Raw genomic sequence first — 23472 nt, 5'->3', positions numbered from 1 at the left:
AATATAATTACATGGGGGTTAGGCTCATGACGAACGGGACGTTTACTCACACATTGCTTCCATCAAAACAAAAGCTAAGGCAGTGAGGTACGCCCTATGCAAACTAAACTCCAAACTAAGCAGCCCATCTACCGAATCCATTAGAAAGGTCAGAAGTGCCAAGCTTCTCCCCTTAATCACATACGGCCAACTAGCATTCCCCGTAACTTTTAGCAATAGTATGGAACACGTCAATTGTCGAGCATTCAAGCAGATCTTCCAGATTCCAGCCCACGCCCGGAATGCCGTGGTATGATTGGAATTCTCTGCCTGCACTGAACTGCTGCTAGACATGACCAATTGGCGGAACTTTATTCATCAGCCCGGTACTCTACAATCTATATTTAAAAAACAAGTCAGACTACTATCCAAAGAAGAGGACATGAAGGAACTGAAGCTCTCCAGCAGTAACATTAGGATACTTGCAAGCTCATATGAAGACTGACTAAGGCAGCCATATCTTGATGCCGCCCTAAACAAGTCAATTTTAAAGTGAATTTTAGCAGTGAGACTCATGGTGTGGCCGATAAAATGCATCAACTCGTGCTGGAAAGCTTTAGAGGAGGTCAGTACTTGTAGACTCTGTTACCAATATGAGGAATCCATGGCTCACATGGTTTGCACATGCTACTGTCTGACTCAGGTACGTCGCACTTTACTGAAGCCTTTGTTTTTAAAATACGGAACGCGTACTTGCACAGATGCCATGAAACTTCTTTTTAACTTGGACATCTCAATGGAACTGGCCCGATTTGTGACATTTGCACGTAAGGTGAAAGAACTTTTAGGAAATGTCACGCACGCCGCAATTTATTGAGCCCTCTGTGGTTAAAATATCGAGCAGGTACCGCATAGACGTTTCTGGAACTGGATAGATGAGCTAAAATTTGCACGCTAAGAGAAAGAACCTCCAGTCAAAGCCTTATTTAAGGACTAAAACTAATTAAATGGTTTGACACTCGTTTTTGGCATTGATTTTATTTGATTTGTAATTTTAAATGCTGTGTTTTTAGATCTATTTTACCTATGTTTTAGATATGTACATTAGATCTGTCAAATACGTACCTGCTATAATTGAAGCAATCAAGTGCTGGACACAATAAAATGTATTCCTTCATTCATTCAACTATCAAATACTTTTCTGAGCGGAATGTAGAAAAAAGCTAGCAGCTTACTACTGAAGTGACACCACAGAGTGGACACACCGTTATGATACATACCATGTAGGCCTCAAACCTGCTGTTGGAGTTGAAAAGACCTCTGCATGGCAAGAGAAGTGAGCCCCTGAAATGAGTGCCCAACTGTACAGTTATCTGGATCCGTAATGCTGCTTTTTTGTCAAAGGTGAACACAGATCTGGCATGTGTGCCATGACATAGGCCTGTCTCACAGATTTCGGTCTAGTTCACCAGGGAGGCGCACCCGAAGTGATACCCTCATTGTGGGGAATGCTATCACCTTCTCCGGGAGTTTATTTATTTATAGGTTTTATAACATGCCTGATTCACCCCCGAAGGGGTATCTCTGCGCTGAGGATTTGCACTAGCCAGACAGACAGACCTTAAGGAAATACGGCAGTTTTGAGAAGCTTTCTAAAACGCAGATAGTCAGGACGCTGTCTCAAGTCTATGGGAAGCTGGTTCCAATAGAAGCGAGCGAGGTAGGAGAAATATTTCCCTCCTATCCTCGTTTTACTCACCCGAGGGACCACAAGGAGCACCTTGTCTCCTGACCTAAGGGACCAGATAGGGGCATTAGGCTTAAGTTTCCTGGAAATGTAAGAAGGACCTTTGGTATGCAAGGCCTTGTATACAATGCAGCAAACTTTAAATTTAACCCGCTTGTGGATGGCAACCAGTGTAGATGTTGAAACAAGAGACCGCCTGAAAGCTGCCTAGCGAGGACTCATTAGCAAATATCAGGAGAGCATTGCAGTAGTCCAACCGGCTCATAACCATGGTCTGAACAAGGGTTTTGCGAGTAGAGTGCGGGAGGAGAGGGAAGACTCATTGAAGCAAACCCAGCACATAAAAGCAACCGCTTGCAGTGAAGGCAGAGTGCTCCTTCAATGACAAAGCGCGATTGAGGCGAATGCCCAGGTTTTTAACAAGAGCCTTCGGGGCAGGGGAAGAACCGAGGGATGCCTGCCACCAATCAGGTGACCACAGCAGAGGAGCCTCACCGAAGAGCATAATCTCCGTCTCCTCAGCATTAAGTTGAAGAAAATTGCTTTTCATCCAATTTGTGGTAGCTGTCATACCCGCCGAGAAAGAAGATTGAGCCAGCAAGGAGGATTTGTTGAACAAAAAGAGGAGCTGGGTGTCGTCAGCGTAAGAAATCGGCATGGAGCCACAGGATCTAAGAAGATTGGCCAAGGGAGCTATGTAGATATTAAACAATGTGGGGCTCAAACACGAGCCCTGAGGTATTCCCTTGGTCAATTCCAGAGGCTTCAACCAAAAAGTACCCTGATTGACAATCTGGGAGCGGGAAGACAGAAAACTAGTCATCCACTGAAAAGCGGAGCCTCTAAGTCCAACCTCTACTAATTTCCTGAGCAAGATTTGGTGAGTTAAGCAGCACAAGCGTGGTGGTAGCAGCATACCGTGTAGTGGTCAGTAGTAGTGAATAGGACCATTATATACCCTGTATCATTGAAATTAGGCCTTCATGCTCACTCACCTTTTCAAAAGTTCTGCTGCTGTGTGCTTAACTCACCCTTGGCCTATATCAAGTTGATGTGGAGTGCTGCATAGCGCAGGAGTCATGACTTTGTGTTAGTTGTATGTTTGCCTGGGAACAAGGATGGAGCAGTACTATACAGTACATGTATGGTTTACTATATGTTCTGGATGTATGTATGGCTGAGAGGAACACATTACATGAGAGATGTAATGCTGTGCAGAGCTTGCACAAGGACTGCATGTGCTGGGTGTATGTGTGCTTGCGTGAAGTATAATACATAAAGGGAGAAGAGTTGTACAGTATGCACATAGTGAGTGTGTGTGCTGGCAGTGTGTGTGTTTTGAAACAATACACCCTAGTTAAAGATAGAAAAGCTTTAGTGCTGAAAAGTGTGCACAGACTGAATGTTTGTACTGAAGGCATATTTAAATGTGAGGGTACAAGGCATCGAAGTATTAGTACTGAACAGAAGGTGTGCTGTGAACGTACACTGAGTGAGTGTGCCTGCATTAGAGCATTGTATGAAGGACCCTGGGTTCCATTTTGAGAAGCCCAGTTCTGCCGGGTTACACATAAGCAAGAAAGGAACCCCCATACAGATTTCAGTGGTGGCCGCTAATTAATGGGGTTGATGAGGCAGAGGAGGGGGTAAATGGAAAAAAATAATTAAAAAAACACTAATATGTAGGCTCCAGGCGCAAGAGGCAGGAAACAGAAACAGGAAGACCACAGGCTTCCACATTCCCCCAACCAATCATGACACTGCTTGCAGCAACGTTGTGATTGGTCTGAGTGCTGTGGTTCGGTGTTCAGAGAGGGACTGGGAGGCTGTGCACGTTCTCCACCCAGGCTGTGCAATACAGCCGGTGAAAAACATGCAAAGTGTGTATGACTGTTTGGCCAGCCCAAGACGGCAGGCCAAACTGTCATGCGCACTAAGAGTGTGCTTACCACTCCTCCACCTGGCCCAAGCTCTGGCCCACCCAGCACCACCCCGCTCCGCCCATCACCTAAGCAGGAACAGGAAAAAATTATAATAACATTGCATTATTATCATTTTATTTTTCCTTTTTAACCTGCTGGCAGAGCAGTTGGACGATACTCCTCCGCCTTAGCGGAGGAGCCGCTGCTGATAGATTTGTTTATTACTGCATTCTTGTGAACTGGGTGGGAACACACAAGCGGGAATAGTTTGAGGTTTCCTTTACATTTCAAAAGACTTCTCTTTGATTTAGTGATAGATCACAAGGAAGGGGCTTGGATACACCTCAGTAAGGTGCCCCCTCCATGAATTATATAGTGGACAATCAGCTTCATAGTCGTGCCTGCCGTAAGAGACCTCTTTCATGAATGAAGATGTAAAGAAGTGCCTACTTCAAAAGAACAACAACATAAAACGTCAAAGACCCAGACTGTGAATTTAGTATCTGAAATAGGACTATAAGAAGGGGTGTTTGAGTCTCCAAACATCTGTCATCTGCCAAGCAGACAAACAGGCTGTGTGAGAAGGGGAAGCTCCGTAAGACTTCAGCCTGTGACCAGGAATGGGGACAAATGCCTGCTAGTCTCTCGGCTAGGTGAGGAGAAATCACCTAGGTAAATCAAGACCACCTGCCCTGGAGCCTGGTGCCTGCCTGCTTTCCAAGACCAGTATGCCCTGTGAGGAAGAGGAGAGCAGTGGAGGGAGCAAGGTCTGTTGGGGGCATTACCATGAGGACTCCCTGTGCAAGGTGTTTTGATTCTGCTGAGCACCGGTTGGGCCATCGTCCGTGTGAAGCATTGGTTTTGGTGACCCCCGTGTACCAGGAGAAGGCCACATTAGACTGAGTCATAAGTTGAGCACTGTGCGAGTCTGAGGTGACCAGTATGCCAGAATGGAGCACAGGTAAAGTATAATTTCCAAGACTTGTGACTGTTCAGACCGGGGAGCTGTAGCAACCCCACATGCCAAGAGGGGCTGCTGGTACCAACATTGCCAATGGATACAGGCTGCCACATGAAAGAGAGACCAAGGCTACACTTGCGGGTTGGACCCACGCTACAAGAGAACTGCCCCGACTCACCACAGAGGACTGCCAGAGTCACAGTGTATGACATTGCATCCTTGCTGGCTCCAGTCGGGAGCTGAACAAATTAATCTCCCCACCCATTGTACTAAGTCTGCTCACAAGCAGGAAGCTGTTCCAACATCTGAGCGACCTCCTGCAACACCATTCCAGAGTGAGAGCCTTCTCCCACTGGTACTAACGGAAGGGCTGCGAGAACCTCAATGGCTCAAAAATGATCAGCACTCGCAGGTGTGAGTTGGACGGCAAACGCTAAATCCCTGAACTCCCTTGGCAAGTTGGGCTCCAGGGGAACACCCTTAAACAGCGCTGCACTTTTGACTATATTCCTCAAAGATCCAAAGGCAGAACTCTTGAGTACCACTTAATAGTTTGCATTTCCTGATGCGGTCACCAAAGAATGGGGAATAACCCTGAGCATGTTACACAAAGGAGGGTGTGACAGTGTAGTTGCATTTGAATGTTGCATTTCATTCCCTGTGTAGTTTGAAATAAAATACTACTCTTTCTAAGGAAAGCAAGTATTTGGCTAGACATTATTTTATTGTTTTATTGTTTGAACTGTTTGAACTTTCTGAATTGTAAGTTGTGTTCACTGACATATATCTACATTCCCCGGGGATCCTTGACTGCTTGATCACAGCTATCACTGTGAGTCAAGTGCAGAAGCAGTCCTTGGACCAATTTATCGGGATCCACTGTAGATGAGCCATGGAACATCAGGAGTAAAATAACTCAACCACCCGCTTGGAGCAGTAGTCTCTGCGTGCCCGGTGCTCTGGTGAAAGGGGTTCTGACACCTACCTATTATTCTCTGGGATGAAGCTCATGAGTATATTTTTTTTCTACAAATTTGTGAAATCATGCACTCATTTCACATGCACCTTTTGTCTCTTTGCACCTCTGAATTTGATCCCACTTTAGAGATGAACTGGTGTTTGGACTTAAGTGCCTTTTTGTTCCATTTATGTTATATTGCCTAATAGCTAAAAGACCACTCACAAGTAATATCTGCCGCTACATTAATATCAACTGCACTTTAACAGTGTAAACGTAAGGATTTTTGGAGCCCCAGTCAGGACATATTTTAGGATCCTTGTTTAGAAACACTTTTTAAATTTAATTGCTCATTTTCTGCTAATTAAATCTAGCATGATACCACATAATACTAAATAATACATTAAACTCTGGTTAGAGAGAATCAAAGGTAGAGGTAGGCAGAGAAAGGGAGAAAGGTTGCGGCAGGGTAATACATGGAGAGAAAGATTACTTGAAGGATTGGGTACTGGACAATTTCCCACTTTGCCCATGCCAAAAGAAATTCTCTGTTTAAAGTACCTCAACGAAATCAGTCGGATCCACAGCAGTATGGCCCACGGCGAAAATCCCTTCTGGCTCTCGAAGCTTTACACAATTTACCTCAGCATAATGTTCTAAGAAAAGAAGTTGGGTAAGCGGATGTTAATACTTATATCTACTAGCCTTTATTAAAGTGTAAGTGGTTAAGAGTAACATCTATAAAGGAACAGTAAGGAAGATGTGGTCTCTTCCTCTAACTGCAGAATGTGTGTGTCAAAGGACAGGCTATACCATTCTGTGACAAATTTGAAACCCTTCATAGCTGGGACAATGCAATCACTTCACCTAAAGCACCCAAACCCCAAACCCCAAACTCAGCCCTAAAAGGTTCCTAATCCAAACCAGCAATTGAAACCACTACAGTTCATGCAGGATGTTAACCTAAAAAAGGGTTCCGGGAGGTGAGTGGTCACAAACTCAAGGATGTCTTGTCAGCAGTCTTTGCTTGTAATTGGAGCTCTTGGCCAGTATTATGTAAAGTGGTAATAGCACCAAGAGAATGGTAGACGGGGATTTACGTTTTAGGGAGCCACTGTCCAGAAATGCAAATGGGATCTGCGCCTGGTGGAGATTCTTACTGGGGGGTGGTCTTGGACTATCACTGCATTTGGAAGGGCATGGCCCTTCTGCAGAGTGCATCACTATGAAAACAACCCCCAAACATCAATATTTGGCCAGTGTTGAGAGAGTAAACACTGCCCATGAACAGGGTTTCCAAAGCTTTAGGCAATCTACTCTGTGACTTTGGGAAACACACTGTGAAAAAGCACACTTACGAAAATATATTAATATCGTCTTAAATTATCATTAATCTCAGCAGAAGCATGTTTTGTCAAAAATTGTCTTCGCTTAAGTCAAGTGAAAGCTGACAACCAATCTACATTCAACATGAATATAGCAATTTGGTTTTCAGAGCTCTACTTTGAGAGAGAATAAATATGTCAGACACATATTTTCTAATATTTTAGCATATCATCAGTTTCACAATTAATGTGAATCATACGGTCCATCTAGCAATTACCATTATCCAGGTTAACACATGAAGGAGGACTGACTAAGCGACATGTCTCTGTTTTCCAAGAATCTGCAAATATTTCAGAAGAAGGCTCCACTATGTTGCTGCTGGACGTAAAGTCATCACTGGCTTTATTGTTAAAGGATCCGCAGAGCCCTTTAGATAAAAAAGATTTAGAATTTAACAATAAGTTTGGAGAAACTTTCAAATTAAAATAACACATTGGCCTAGCAATTAGTTCTGGCATAAGCAAGCTAATATGATGGTTAGCTTGTTTTTAGTTTGTACGGCATGCATGTCCCACAAATATTAAAAAAACAACAGAAAACATGCAGTTGCCCAGATATGGAGGCCGGAATAACTGTTTTAAATTAATTAAAAAACATTAACAATTGCATATATGTTTAATAGAACAGCATGGTTGCTTCCTAGCGAGCTGGTTAGCTTAGACCAGGTGTAGAAACCCTTTGTAGCTTTGACGCACTGTGCAGGAAAATTTGGTTTCTATTGGGGATGCCATGTTTGCCACTCTGCTGTTGCTGCTGGTGATGGACTCCATCCCCCAGTAGCCATAACTGATCCTAGGAGGAGGGGCTCCCATGCGGAAATGTGCTCATAAGCTCTTTGGAGACCTGCAGCATGTGATTCTCCCGGATGTGTAACCGAGCAAAGACAGGGCCCAAAAGCAGGCCCATATGTGCCCATCCATGCCTGACAGAGGCTGAGATGAACCCACTCTCTGTTCATCTGCTTGTCTTTGTGACTTTTCATCATGGTGAAGTGGAAGGCAACATGCCAGATGAGGAATAAGGTAATCCCTTGAGTTTCAAATAGTGCCTCCTTCTTACAAATTCTATGGGTGTCCTTGACAAGGAAATATACAATGTTTATAAAAGACTATATAAAGTCAAAGTAAAGAAAGCGGGGGGGGAAATGATTCTGGCTGCAAATGCTCTAGGAGGTACTTAGTAGAGGCAACCTCTGTACACAATGCTTGTAGCAAACAGGCTGCTGCTAATCCATGTGTAATGGAAGCTTCTCTGGTGATTGAATATTCCCCTTCCTTAGATACCTTTGAGCTTCCACCTTTGGGCAAGAATTTAAAAGGACCATAAACCAGGCATAAGCGGAAATATATGTCTTCTGCCACCCTGGCCTCTGGTAGAGAGAGGTTACACCAGTAATTAAGAATAAAGATCAGAGTCAATTGAAGCCTCCCTTAAATTGCTAACTAATGAGGTGGACTCTCAATGGTCTAAAGAAACAGGACTGATAGGGGTGACCAGTCCAAACTAGCCCTCCACTAGGCATATATCAGTTTGTTGTCCTAGAGTCTAGAGAGTCCACTATGTTTGGTAGAAATGACAATCATGAACAGAAGCCTGGAGTTGGTCCAGGTTCAAGTGGACTGGAACAGGTGGACAATGTGGATAGTTTATTACATTTAACTTCTGAATGCATGTGATTTCTTATTATTTTAAAAGGGGTTGTCCTCTGGCCGGTGGCCAGCATGAAGGATGGGAGAAATTATCCAATGAAGTCAAACACTGGATAAGTATCAGAGCTGGGAGTTCAGGATATAAAACAAATGGAATAATCATGGTTAAGAGAACAAAATGAATCGATCAGCCTGAAAAAGACACACAATTACTCTGTTGTGATAAAGTTTAACTCAGCCTTTCATGTAGCTAGGGCACCTACTTTTTTATCAGGCTATTGAGGCCTAATGGCATCTCTGTGTTGCCCCAGTGGTATTTTTAGTGACCTCACCAACCTCCTAACACCCTTCTCCATGTTCCATCTTCCCACTATCAGAAGGCTGTCTTAAATGCCAAATCGATCCCTGCAGGGCACCAGCCCACCCATAATCGTTTTCTTCCTCTGGGTAACTTGATGGAACAAGACTGACCATCTCAGCTGCTAGTAAGAGAAGAAACATATGAGGGCAGCAGCTCTGAGATTCCTGATGATCCTTTCAAGGATAATATTTTTTTGCAGTGACTAGAGTCTGGGATAGGCAATCTGCACCTATCAGAGGGTAGCATTAGTATCCTGAGCTGGAATGTGGCCGGTGCTAGGAGAACACTTGTGAACAATGAATGGAGTACACATATTCAAAGCTTCCTAATTGTCTGCCTCCAAGAAATCAACTGTAACAGGCAAACAACTGTGTTCCATGTGGAAGGCTTTATTACACTTTGTAACCCCTGCCTTCAAAAAAGGGCAGGCCAAAAAGATGTTTGGCCATTCTTCTAGCAGCCAACATGCAAGGTAGTGTGGGACACACAAGATTGAGTTCCCTTATCATCAACTGACGTGTTATGAATCGAAAGTTCTGAGAAACCTTTGGTAATGAACTTTTATAATAATATCTTTCATAATTCTGTGGTGGACCTCGTTTACACTTTTGATAATACAATGGAGGTGTTTCTGAATAAATATAGGGGTGGTTTGCATATTGTGGGCCTTATTTACAAAGCGCCTCTGCACTCGTGGCGGGACCTCCACAATGGGTAACTGCAGTATAAGGGCCCACCACGACTGCGGGACACCTGCCATGACTGCAGGGTATATGCCATGAGTGCGAGGCCTCTTAATCAAGCATAATTTATTGTTTACCTCAGACTTTGCAAGCTCACATGTGACAGGATGGCCATCTTATGTGGGCCATGGTACTTCAAGCACTATTGATTTTATATTAGCGTGGGGTAATGTCAGCCTCTTCATTAAGAACTACTTCCTACTTTTTTTAATGATTATAATGCCCTTATTGTAACATTTGATATTCCTTTTGTGAAGGATAGGGAAACAATATTAGGAAAGATTTGAATGTTAGTAGATGGAATGGGTTGCATTGAAATAGGGTTTAATTATTTAAGAGAAATTTCTAAGTGAGTTGGTCAACTCCTGTGGTGCACATATAGAGCAAGTCTTAAATGAGCATACCAGGAGGCAAGTAATTGTACAGATATATGTCTGTTTGTCTTGCATATCAAATCCCAGTTAGCGTGACCATCGAGAGTATCTAAGAAACAGGACTGGTTTGATAATGACTGCAGAAATGTGCATAATGCTCTGATGTTGGCCCTAAAGACCGTTCCATGGGATAAAGAGGTCCTAAATTTGTGTAGAGCACTTTATATGGGAACTTTACTGGAAAGGAAGTAAATGTTTAAGAAGGAAGCATGGGAGAATCTCATGGAAGCGAGTAGGCAAGGTGACAATGTGGACTTTTGGAGAATAGTCAATAATAAACTTTTATGAAAGGACAAAGGACCCACTTAAGTATTCAATATCTCTTCAGTTGATTGGACCTCATATTCCTCTGGTACTTTCTCAGGGGAGGTATGCCCTTGTCTAGAGGATTCTTTAAATCTCAATAGGGACATTGAGTAGGGTGCAGTGAAGGGCTTGATTTTTGATGTTAAGGATGTTATAGCGCCCCTCAAAGATTGGCTTACGGGCAAGGCCCCAGGTCCAGACAGTGTCACACAGGATTTATTTATAGGGTGTATCCACTTCTCACTAATGTCCTGAATGCCATTGTTAAGGTAGGCCCTCCTCCCTCATGGAGGAAATCTGTTATAGTCCAGATCTTTAAGAAAGGTAATAAAGGTGATCCAGCCTACTATTGACCTTTTCTGCTTTTGGTTTCCTCAATGAAGGTAGCAGGAAGGATACTTTAGGATAAACGTGAGGTTAGACACAGAACCATAAAGCTATCTCCGGTATTCAATATGGCTTTAGAAAGGGGATCGGTACAACCAAAGAATGTCTCAATTTAGCTCTCATTATTGATAAATCCACAGTTGCCAAGTAGCAGACTGTACCTTTCATTTATCGATCTCACGTCCACTTTTGATTTAGTTAATCGCTATGGGACTTTTGATCTAAGGTGGGGGTTTAACATGTGTATTATTCATTTTCTTCATAAGTTTTACACCGATACTACAGCAGTGATACGTTATGGTCATAGCGGCAACTCTACTAATTATTTCATAGTGGGCAGGGGTGTAAGACAGAGATGCATATTAGCGCCCTTTCTTTTTACCCTATATATGAATGGCATAGACAATTTTATGTCTGCTAAAACAACTGATGTCCCGTATATAGGTTCTCGCCCACCCCCCATTTTATTATATGCCAATGACGCCAGTGGTGGCTCGCACAGGTACGAGCGGTGACACAGAGTGGGGGGTGGTGGAAGTCGACAGATGACAGGATAAGTAATATTAATTAAATAAATAAAACCACTGACTTTGCACTCGCCGCATCACTGATGCGGCAATGCGGAAATGGCAAAGGAGGTGGTTTTATTCATTTATTTAATATTACTTATCCCGTCGTCTGTCAACTTCCAACACCCCTCACCCCGCCCCCACCCCACCCCACCACTCTTACCTGTGCAAGATGCTTCTGGACGACGCTGGTCCTTACTGGTAATGCACTACAGTGTCTTTGAATAGTTTTGTGTCTTTTATGGAGAGTCTTAAGTTAATAAGGGCTAGTCATATGTCATGATAGTGGGGTTGGCAATATAAAAGGCAAGGGCATTTTTTATCCATGGGGAAAACATCATACTGACAAAACATATTTTCCTTTCTGGGGATCAATTTTGGTTCCTCCAATTCCTGGTATATGCATGTGACTAATAAGAAATTGCAGAGCACAGTTATTAAGGTTTTGTGTGGCGCTTGCACCATGCAAGCAGACCCAAGAGCAACGCAAAATCTAAATGAAATTTTTCAAGCCATGCAAGGCCACCTAACGTGGCCCTGAGTGGCTTCATATATCTAGAGGAATGCACTGCCTTGCGTTAATCTGTGGTAGGGAGGAATTCCAAGGGTGAAGCATGGGTCTTCCCATGCATCCGCCCATGGGTTCTGACACATTCCCAGACTTACCAACATTCATACACCTGCAAATGCATCAGAATTGTGCGTCTCCCTACCAGAGAAGCAACAATGAGAAATATCCTTACTTCTTCCATTGTTTCCTCTTTTTAAGTGTGTTGCATTCTGCAGCACACTTATACAAAGAACAATGCCTCTGAGCATTGGTTTGGTCCTAGAAAGAACAGAAACAGGCACCCTTGCAACATGATGCAAGGGGACCTGCATTAGGGATCGGCAGCCAAAAGTGCACCAGTGCTAGGAAAGGACAGGCATGTGCCATATAATAGTAAATCCGGTGCATTCCTGCCCTTTCCCTTTCACACAGCGCAATGCAGCAAAGTGGCTTGTTGCACCACTGGGTTGTGTGCATTTTTGGCCCTGTATTTTACGATTATATTAAACCCTATGGATAGGTTTGCTGCAATACTAGGAAGGAAGCCGGTTAAGAAAATGCAAACTGTTTTAAAAAGTAAATCAATCTCCGATGTTTGCTATGAGATTGGGGTTTGGGGTCACACCTGTTTAGCCTCTATTCAGGTAGTGAAAAATAAATATTTAAAGAAGCTTTCAGCTGTTGCACCTTGTTGCTCAAATTATATCTGTCATAAGGAGCTAAGCATATAACTTATTGAGGATTTAATTTCAATAGCCCCTCTTTTATTATGGCATGCAGTCCGGTCAAAACGAGAAGCTGAACTAACTTGGGATTTGATCAGAGACTACAAATCTCTGGATGGGTTTAAAGGAATTCCCTGGCTTGAGCTTTTTTGTTCACTTTGTATGAAGTTGGGCAAACAACATTTTTTTAGGGATCCACAAGGATTATGTAGGGTTAGTAGGAAAGACCTGAGGATCTCCCTGTTGGAACTGTTAGACAATGAGCGCATTGTGGCTAATATTGGTAAAGAATCTGTCTGTGCATATGTCATCCTATCGTTTCAAACTGGTACTCAGCCCTATCAGTGTTGGGAGAATAGTAGGTTTTATCGATTTCTGTTAACCAGGTTTCAACTAAACACAATACATATGTACTTTGCTTTTTTGGATGTGGTAAGGGATGTGTTTAACTTTCAACCTTGTACCTGTGACCACTTTTCTGATCAATCAGCTTTACATCTTGTCTTTTTTTGTGGTTTTTACCAGGAACCAATATAGAAGTACATTTTCCCATTACTGAAGGGTCGAGATTGTGTTCAGTGCAGACCAGCTTTCTTATACCTACAGCAATGACATACACAATTTATATGCATATCTGTGGCAATGTTTTTAACTAAGGTGGTGAAGCTAAGGAAGACCAACTAGATATTGCACCTTACTGTTTTCTTCCCCACCTTGGAGACAATAACTGTTTTATAATACTTTTAATTGTTTTATTTTGTTATGTTTTTAAACTGTGATGACTATTTTTAATGTAGCATGCATTACGTTAAACTTGCTTATATATGCTTGTATCTGTTATGGACAATGCTGGCTTCGAATAAAGAATGATATATTGATTTCTATTGGTGCAAAGGAAAGGCACTATTGGTTTTGAATTTCTATAACCAGAAGACAGGCATGGTTGCAACCCATGAGGATTAAAAAAACAAAAAGATAAAGAATGTAAAAATAAAGTCTTGGCAAAGTAAGGTTTTGTCACACCAGTGCTCTTTTTTTCTGGAGGATGTGTAAATGTGGTTAGGACAAATTCTTTTACTCACAGTTCAAGAGGGCCAATGTCTGCAGTGAGATGACCTATTGTCTCACACTGCATGCTTTGGTGGGTTCAGGCAAAATGTGATTGACTGTTAAATACACCAATGAGGGAAGAGGATGACCAAAAGCCCATTTGTGTATTCATGTATTTTGTATTCATGAATGTATTGATTAAATGATCTACAGCAGTTTCAGGCCAAATCTGCAACCTGAATCCCATGCTAACTTAGTTTTATAAATAGGTGATTAAAAACTTCATGGTGGTTAGGTAGCTACCAGCCTATATCAAACTACATAGGCTTGTAATACCCACATTACTCTACCTTTATGATTGCCAATATCCATCTGATCTGTCACTAATATCACATCCATTGCCATTCCTGGTTCATTAAGAAAAACTTCACACTTGAAACATGGGGCCATACACAAACTACATACTTTGTTATTCATTATGCTCCCACACCATCTCCCAATGACAATCTATCCTTAGGAACTGACACTGGAAAAGATGCAAAGTGGTTTGAGTACTTTGACCTATTTGGAACACACCAGTAGAATGAGATCCATGGCAAACTACATTCATCTTTCTCCATTGTATGAAGGGTGAGGAAGGAAAACCTCCTGCAGCTAGGTTATCAACACAATTTACAACCCACTTTACTAAGTCTTTCTCACACCTGACTCATCTTACAATAAACAGCACATCACACCGCGGAGAATATGAAATTAAATGAAAAGAATTTATAAAGTGCACTATACCATGAGGTGTCAAAGTGCTAGCAGAAGGCACCCCAAAGCAATTAAAAATCGCCCCAAGTGGCTAAATGAAATGGGAAGAGAAAAGCCATGATTTCAGAAGTTTTTTGCAAAGGCAAATGAATCAACTTCCGAGATATGAGCAGGCAGAGTATTCCACACTTTGGCAGCAGCCACCAAGATGGAACATCCTCCCCATCTAGCCTTACGAAATCTAAGAAACAGCACCTGCTTGTGGAAGGAGAAGCCTGCTAAGTGTGTACCAGTGGAACAGAGAGTTAAGTTGGCAGGACACTTTCCACTTTTGGGCCCACTGCAGCCTATCCAGATTAGATCACATGTTGCTCCCTAGCCCCCAAATCTCACATATTCATGAAATCAGGCCCTAGCTAGGGGCATATCTGACCACTCACCGGTATGGGTACATATACTTCTGCATCAGGTTAGGGTGGGTAGGGTGGTCCCGATTAATCCCTGGTATCTTGGCAACCCAAAAATTCATAAGGAACTCACTAAGGAGATGGACACTTATTTGGATGAAAACACGGGTACGGTAGACTCCTCCCAGATACTCTGGGAAGCTTTCAAAGCAGTGATTAGGGGGAAGCTCTGTCCCTAATTTCTGTATAGAAGAAGGAATAACAAAAGGAATTGTCTAATATAGAGGGAGAGATCTACCAATTAGAGAGAGAGACATGGAAACAACGACCACATCAGACTCGCTCCACCTGTTGCATCTTAAACAGGAGGAATACAGGGCGCTAGTGACAGAGAAAGCTAAAACGCTGGGTAGAGAGAAACTTTTTAGGATTTATGATCTGGACGTAAAGCCGGAAAATTGATAGCTTGGCTTGATAGACGTGAGTGGGCAAGCAGATTGGTTCCAGTTCTGCAGGACGCTAATAATGTTTGCATTACTGACCAAGAAATAGCGAATCGCGTTGCTAGACATTTTGATCTGGTGTATACCGCAGTGGCACCCTGCACCGCAGAAGACTCTGCTGAATTGTTAAAGGACATTACACTCCCTGCCCTTTCATCAGCGGACCAGCAATAATTAGACAGCCCCTTGATGGCAGACGAAATAGCGCAGGCGATCAGATCACTAAACTCAGGGAAAGCCCTTGGCCCTAACGGCATTCCAATTGAATTATATAAACTTAACCCAGATAAATTGTCTCCATATCTCAAGGGCATGTTCGAGGAAAGCAGAGAAGTAGGTGAGCTGCCAATGGACCAACACATAGCCAACGTAGTAACCATCCATAAGGAAGGCAATCCCAAATCAGATTGCACCTCATATAGGCCAATCTCCCTCCTTAATGCTGAGCCTAAGATCCTTGCCAAAGTCTTAGCTAATCGTCTAATTGAAATAATCTGAGAACTGGTACACCCAGACCAATCCGGTTTATACCACACCGGAACACGGTGTTAAATTTGCGCCGAGTTCATGGGGTCCTAGGAAGAGTGGGCACGATCCTAGAACCGGCTGTCCTTGTTTCCCTGGACGCCACCATGGCGTTTAATACTATTAAATGGCCCTATCTCATAGCTGTCCTCCGAAAACTGGGGTCCGGCCAGGTATTTATTCAGTGGGTTTGGATCCTATATTGGAAGCCAATGGCGCAAGTTGTGGTCAATAATACAAAGTCAGACACTTTTGTTTTGACCCGGGGTACCCGTCAGGGATGCCCTCTCTCTCCCCTCCTATTTGCACTAGCATTGGAGCACCTGGCGGCATTGATACGCCGGGATCCAGTTGTTCGAGGTATGCCTTGGTCACCTGAATGGGAGGATCGCATTTCGCTCTATGCGGATGATATTTTACTTTATTTAACACATCCCAAACAGTATTTAATAGCAGTCTTGGACATATTGGCAGTGTTAGGCAGGTATTCTGGGTCTAAGATTAATTGGACTAAATCCCATTTATATGTCCGTCAGGGAGGTCTACCCACCTTGCCCCGCAACTGTCCAATTCAGGTCAGTACCTCGGGATTCTAATATTGCGAATATTTCTTACCTTAGACCCTACACTTCGATATGAAAAAACCCTAGTTCCTCCAATGCTTCGCTTAAAACGGGACATAGCCAGCTGGAAGTCTCTTCCCCTCTCTCTGCTGGGTAAGGCAGCTCTTTTTAAAATGATGTCCCTCCCCAATTTTCTTTCTGCCCTACAAAATTCACTCAATCCTGTCCCCCTGAAATATTTCAAGGAAATTGAACACCTCCATAGAGTCTTATTGTAGAACAGATCACCACGCCTAGCCTTGGGTAAACTTACATTAAAATGATAAGATAGTGGCATCAGTCTACCAGACATTAAAAAATATTATTGGGCTGCACACCTAGCAGCTATTAATCATGGCACATACAGTGGCCTTGACGACCCAGGCTACTGGATCGATAAGTGGCTTCTCCCAGGAGGAAATTATAATAGATCTCTTTATTCGAAACCTGACCGCTCTAGACTGACAGGCCCCACTGGACACTCAGTCAGTGTATGGCACGCTGCAAATAGGTCCCTTGGATGGGAACGTAAACTGACGCTAGCTACCCCCCCATGGGATTTGGCACAATTGGGTAATCTATGGACATCAAAAGGAATTGATAAGTGGAACTTGATTGGCATCTCCCAAATTAAAGATGTATGGGAGAAGGGAGAGGTGTAACCCTTTGCCACTATCCAGAGCCAGCACGAGCTAGCTGACACTGAGTTATTTTGTTACAGACAGGTTAGCCATGCACTACATTCCCTCATCCCAAGGGGCCTGTACCTTCCTGAATCATCCCCGTTAGAGGACAGGATACTGAATGGCCACATCCCGGATAAGACCATCTCCTTACTTTATAATAAATCTATACATAACATGGAAGATCCTCTCGCAGTATTGCGGCAGAAATGAGTGGCAGATGGCATAGAGATGGATGATGAGGAGTGGCAGGAGGCGATATCTTCCCCTCGGGTGGTGGCCATTCCAGCTCGATTAAGGCTAGTACAGCTTAAAATCCTGCATAGGATACATATGACTGGCCCCCGATTAGTACATATGGGGAGAGCGGATACAGGGGACTGTCGCAGAAGATGCAGCCAAGTCAGCACCTTTATGCACATCATATGGGAATGCACACTCATTCAAGCAAATTGGAGGGAGATACATGCAGTGATGAGGGCAGTCCTCACTGTCGCCATTTACCCTGAAGCACGCAGATGCCTGCTGAACATATGGGAACCGACTGACCTTAACACCCACCAAACACAATGGGCCACTTTTGGATTCATGCTTGCCAAAAGAAATATAGCTCAGGCCTGGGGAGCAGCAACCGCCCCCACACTGGAGGCATGGGAGACTAGTATGGACTGGTGTATGTTCAGAGTAAAGACAGTGTATATTGCCCGAGGATGTCCTAAAAAGTGGTCCCGCATATGGTCCCCTTGGAACTCATATCGTGGAGACATTTGCTTTCCCCCCACAGAGTATTGAACTTGATGATTTGCTTCCTCCTTGAATGGTCCTTTCTGTGTGTAATGTGTAAAAGTATTGCCTCTAATTGTCATGCATATCTTGATACTGAACTGGTTGATGATTGCTTATATGCCGATGTTTGTTAAAGTTGGCAGGAACCTTTTTGATGCAGTGCTAGAAAAACCATGCAAAGAGCCTTAAAAATAATCCTCTTTCTGACCGTAAGCCTGTGGAGGGAACGTATCCTGTCTCTGACTGAAAGGTGCCTCGGGATGTTAAGAATAAGTCGGGCAGCCACGTTCTGGGCAACTTGAAGTTTGTTCAGACAAGATGCATTCATATATATATATACAATGAGTTGCAGTAATTCAATTGTGAGTCGTCTAATCTGATAATGACTGATTGGTGCAGTTCTCCTGGAATATCAGAGAACATCTTTCTCAGGGTGCCGGTGATAAGAAAACAGATGCTAGTAGTGTGGCTGACCTGAGGGTCAAAGCTCAAGGTATTGCTAAATAAAACACCCACATTGTTTGCTGATTTGACCGGAGTGGGAAGAGGTTCACAAACCTCCAGCCACCAGATGTTTGACCAAACAAAACCCTGTGTGCCAAACACCAATACCTCCCTTTTGTCAGCTCTAATTTTAAGGCATTTTCTTTCATTCACCTATTAATGCTAGACATACAACGATTAAACCTCTCAGCTACAGAAGCCAGGTCGTTCGAAATATGAATAATGTATATGATATAATGAAATGTATTAGCTGTCTGTATTATCAATGCTGTTGTATCTTTCAGCATCTATTATAAAGTATTAAATGTCTTATCATCACCCCTAGCTAGCTGCACCCATAGTGCTCATGATCTTTTTTGCCAGATTCCCTAATCAGTGTGAAATTTCGTTAATCAATGTTCTTGTTCTACAATATACTGAAATTAATATAAAAAAAATGAAAGGTCTGCAAAGGTGAATTTTCTGTTCTAATTTGGTTAAAAGTTAACTGTAGTGAGACTTTTTGTGCTTTTTCATCTACAGTCCTTAACATAATAGTAAGAAATTGTTACATTGGACTGTTGTTCAATCCAGACCAGAGGCATACAAGTTCCACCTGCTGGTACCCTGACACACCTTTGATGATCTGGCCAGGCCTCAAATCAATTTCCAGAGAATATATGTCAGATTTTACGTATAACAATCTAAAAAGCAATACTGTTAGAAAACAGAGATCTAGCCCGAGCACAGGTGGAAACTCTTACAGGTTGGTCCGCACTGGGGAGAGTGTTTTAGTGAAAGACCTTCCTGCATGAGCACACTCAATTGATAGTGGTCCAGCCATATCCTGCAGAGCAAATTTTCAAAACACATAGGGGCCCATTAGGATAGTGGGCGGATTGCCCCCACCAGGCTGGCGGTAGCCACCGCCGGCCTGGCGGGGGCAATCCGCCCGCCATCCTCACCTAAATGCCCCCCCGCCTTATTAGTATGGCGGGGGGACCGCGGCGGATGGAAAGGCCGTCCGCCGCTCTTGAGCCTTGGTCGCCTTGCGACCGGGGCGGAAAAGGTCTAACATTGTGGCATTGTCTATTAGACACCGCCAGCCATATTAGGATGGGCCAGAATAGATGCCTTTCCGTGGCGGAAAGGCATGCGGTCTTCACTTCGGGGGCCTCCTGCAGGCCCCCGGAGTGAAGGAGAGGTGGGGGTGCACACGGGGGGTACCTGTGCTACCCCCCTGCATTTGCATTAACAAAGTGGCAAGCACCGCGCAGTGCCTTCCGCTTTCTTAATGCAAATGCATTTGTGCATTTTTAGCATTGTGGCCGGCGGTACCCTCAGCACCGCCCGCCACAATGCTAAAAATGTAGGATGTGCCCGCCACAGTGGCGGGCGCATCCTAATACCCCCCACGGGACCCCCGCCCTTATGGCGGGTGGTCCCAATGACCGATAGGATGTCCGTCCGCCATCCTAATGGACCCCATAGTTGGGGAGGTCACTTCCAGTAACCATGCTTCCTAGTTAGTTTGGCAGCTTTGGCCTCGGAGTACCTCTAGGTTACAGAATGAGAGATTTAGGCTAACAGGTGATTTGTACCATACCCAATTTCTTATTTTTTTTAATTATTTTTATTAACAGTAACAAATTCAACATTATGTTTGGAGACTGTGGGTTACTCAGACAACGCAATTTTGATGATAGCACATTACAGAGCATTTCCACTGAGACATAATAACGTACAGTAGTTAAGGTGTTTGTGGTTCGTCAATGGGGGGGAGATCCGGGGGAGCACAAATATTTCCTCTATATGCATTCCATTTGTCCCATATAGCAGTCCATTTTTTGGGGCAGCCACGTGAAACATACACCGTCTTCTCTCTTAACATGCACCAGTCTATATCCGCCTTCCAGGATTCAAGCTTGACAACACCTCTGCCTCCCACAGCTGTGCATTATTTCTTTTAGCCAGCATTAAACCCAGATGAACCCATAGTTTATCTTTATTGTTCAAGTCAGTTAGTTCCCACACATTTAACAAACATCGTTTCGCTTCCTGCCCAATCCCAGTGTCTAACACCTCTCCCATACAGTCAAGAATTTTCTTCCAGTAGTTCTGAACACTCCTACATTCCCATAGTATGTGCATAAAGGTGCCCATCGAGCCACATCGTCTCTTGCACTCCGTCAGCCACCCTTCCCATCTGTACTAGCATGGGCCCTGAGACATAGATTTTGAGTTGGATTAGGCGCAGTCTGGAAGAGTTCGCTACTTCCCTTGGGTAGGTAACAGCCTCCTGCCACTCCTCCCCATCTAGCACTAATCTGTCCTCTTCCCAGTGCTCTTGTGTTTTTCCATCTGTTGTTTATTAGCTTTTTGTAGGTCAGAGAAATTGCTTTGTCTGGGAGATAGCCATCAAGCAGCCTGTCAACTAGTGGGGAATTTTCTGGGGGTGGGGGGTGGTGCCCGCCGGCAGGTGTGACTTTATTGCATGATGTACCAGGAGGTACCTGAAATACTCAGTACAGGCTAGCTTGTTTTAACGCTGGAGTAGGCCAAATGACGCCACCTCACCCTTAACCCAAATGTCCCCGATCTTAGCGATCCCAATGAGGTCTCATTTGTCGAATCCTCTAGATCTCCCCAAGTTGTCCAACTGTTCCGAATCCCATAAGGGATTGGCTAACGTACGTTTCTGTTTCCACCCCAAACTCTGGTTCACTGCGTGCCAGACCTGAACTGAGTGGTTAGTTGGTCCTGTTGAGGGATATCGTCGGGGTCAGGAGTAAATTGCCCTATTGTAATTTCCGCCCTAGAGCAGCCACTTGTCCATTCTATAACCAGGGTCATCCCCGCCTCGATATGTGCAGTGGTTTATGGCTGCCAGGTGAGCGGTCCAATATAGTACTTTTTAATGACCGGAAGCCCAATGCCCCAGTCATACCAGCATAGTACAAGTTTGTGCAATGCTATCCAGGGTTGGCCGTCTCAGAGTAGCTCCTTCTGTAAGCTCTCTATCTCCCTGAAATATCTCGCCGGCACCAGGTGCGGGAAATTCTGCAAAGCATAGAGGAAGCGTGGAAGTGCCATCATCTTAAAAAGCACCGCCCATCCCAGCAATGAGAGGGGCAGCGCCTTCCAGCTTGCAATATGTTACTTAAGTCCCTGCAATGAAGGAAGGAGGTTGCGTTCATAACAGAGTTTAAGGTCTGAGGTGATGAAGATACCCAGGTATTAGAATCTCACCTTTGATACTTGTATCGGGCAGCCCCGGGGTGGGGAAGGAGGATCTCCGTGTAAAACGTATAGGAGGGACTTGCTCCAGTTTATGGTGTATCCTGAGTTCTTCCCAAATTTTGTAAAGAAGTAAAGTACTACGAGGAGCGACTTTCTGGGGGAGGCGAGGTACAACAGGATGTCATCCGCATACAGTGATATACGGTCTACCCCCCCCCCCCCCTCAGTCCATTTTAGCCCCCAAAAAGTTTGGAAGCCATCTATATGTGGAACCAATGTCACGGGGTGGACACCGATCCAGGGGACCTGATGGCACTGAGTTGAAGTCTCCTCCCACCATTATGTGTCCCTCTGGGAAAGAGAGCATGATGGTCCCTAGGTCCTTGAAGGTATGGCCCTGTAGGCCCAGTGGAACATAGACTCTCATCAATGTGAGTGTCTGACCCTCTCACTGCTCTGAAATCGCGGAGTAATGACCCATCTCTTCGGTCCAGGAGTGTTTTATGGAGAGTGGGAAGGAACGCTTAAGCAGGATACCAACCCCTCTAGAACCCATGGAGAAGCCAGAGTGAGTCACTAGTGTGTCACCCCATCTATTTAAGGCTTTACAGGTGTTTCTCACAAGGTGGGACTCTTGGAGTAGCACGACATCTGGGAAGTGTTGCCTAATGTGTTGTAGGACTATGAAACGTTTTACCTTGTTCCCTAAGCCGTTGACATTCCAACTCAGGAGTTTAAGACTCTTGCCCCAATAGGTACTCATTGTAGATAGCGTGGTCTGTGGTGTGTATCATCGTCTCCGGATCAACCTTGTCAATTGAACTTGTGAGTGTAATTACCACCCATCCCCCACCCAACTACCCCTCTCCCTGCTCCCCTGCACTCTGGACTTAAAACTACCCATTGAACAACTATGCAGAGTGCCTGTCTCCCAACCGGGAACTAAAAGTAGACTTGTGTGGGGTGAGCTACTCCGTCACTCCGCTTCCCCCCCTGTGGATACTTATAGCTAATCCCCCCTGTGGTGTGGACTATCTTTAACTTGGTGTAGAATAGGATAAACTTAACGTTTCACAACACAAAACTCTAATGTTATGGAACAGAAAATAGTAATATACCACCAGATGCTGGATATGACCTGCCAAATGTCAAATCCAATTGGGAGCACATATTTTTCTCAGCCCTGCCCTTACCTCAATTGGAATAGGTTTGCCTTCAGCGAACGTTATGCTCTTTCGCCCCCCTCCAAGCCTCCAGCCACTCTGCAGCCTCTTCAGGTTGGCTGAAAAAACAGACTTTACCATCGGCCTCCACCCGGAGACGGCCGGAAACAGCATTGAGTATTTGATTCCTTTGTCTTTTAGTTGTTTCTTTACTGCGAGGAAGGAGAGCCTTTGCCTCTGTACCTGAAGGGTGAAGTCCGGGAAAAGGGTGATTTCTGCATTATTGTATTTAAGAGGTGGGGCCACTCTTGCGTGCTGTAATATGGCATCTTGGTCTTCAGGAGCTTCACCAGGATGGGACGCGGAGGGGCACCCGGCTTGGGATGCCCCACAGGTACTCTGTGGGCCCTCTGAACCACAAAGAATTTAGACAAACTCTTCGGTTGCAGGTGCTTAAGTAGGATCCGGGCCGGCGCATGGTGGGGTAGGTGCTTAGAAGCAAGTGGTTACCACTAAACCCCCGTGAAACTACGGGGATACTTTCGCCGAAGCCCATGGAGTAATTCTCCATGCCACTTTAGGTCTCCTTTAGGAGTA

At 44.3% G+C, this 23472-nt stretch overlaps 1 protein-coding gene across 1 annotated transcript in view; it reads right to left on the bottom strand.

Moving 5' to 3' along the window:
* The window catches only part of MUC19 (mucin 19, oligomeric), a 1331159-nt gene that overhangs the window by 1111046 nt on the left and 196641 nt on the right, over positions 1–23472 (bottom strand). Inside the window, exons 33-34 of the mRNA XM_078649731.1 lie at positions 7171–7320; positions 6129–6223 (exon numbers count right to left, since the gene is read on the bottom strand). Of these exons, the coding sequence (XP_078505857.1) occupies positions 6129–6223; positions 7171–7320 (245 nt within the window). The remainder of the gene's footprint in view (positions 1–6128; positions 6224–7170; positions 7321–23472) is intronic.

This window comes from Lissotriton helveticus, chromosome 1_1 (genome assembly GCF_964261635.1).
Source record: "Lissotriton helveticus chromosome 1_1, aLisHel1.1, whole genome shotgun sequence".
In the NCBI taxonomy this organism is placed as follows: Eukaryota; Metazoa; Chordata; class Amphibia; order Caudata; family Salamandridae; genus Lissotriton; species Lissotriton helveticus.
This window is presented reverse-complemented; position numbering and strand designations above follow the sequence as displayed.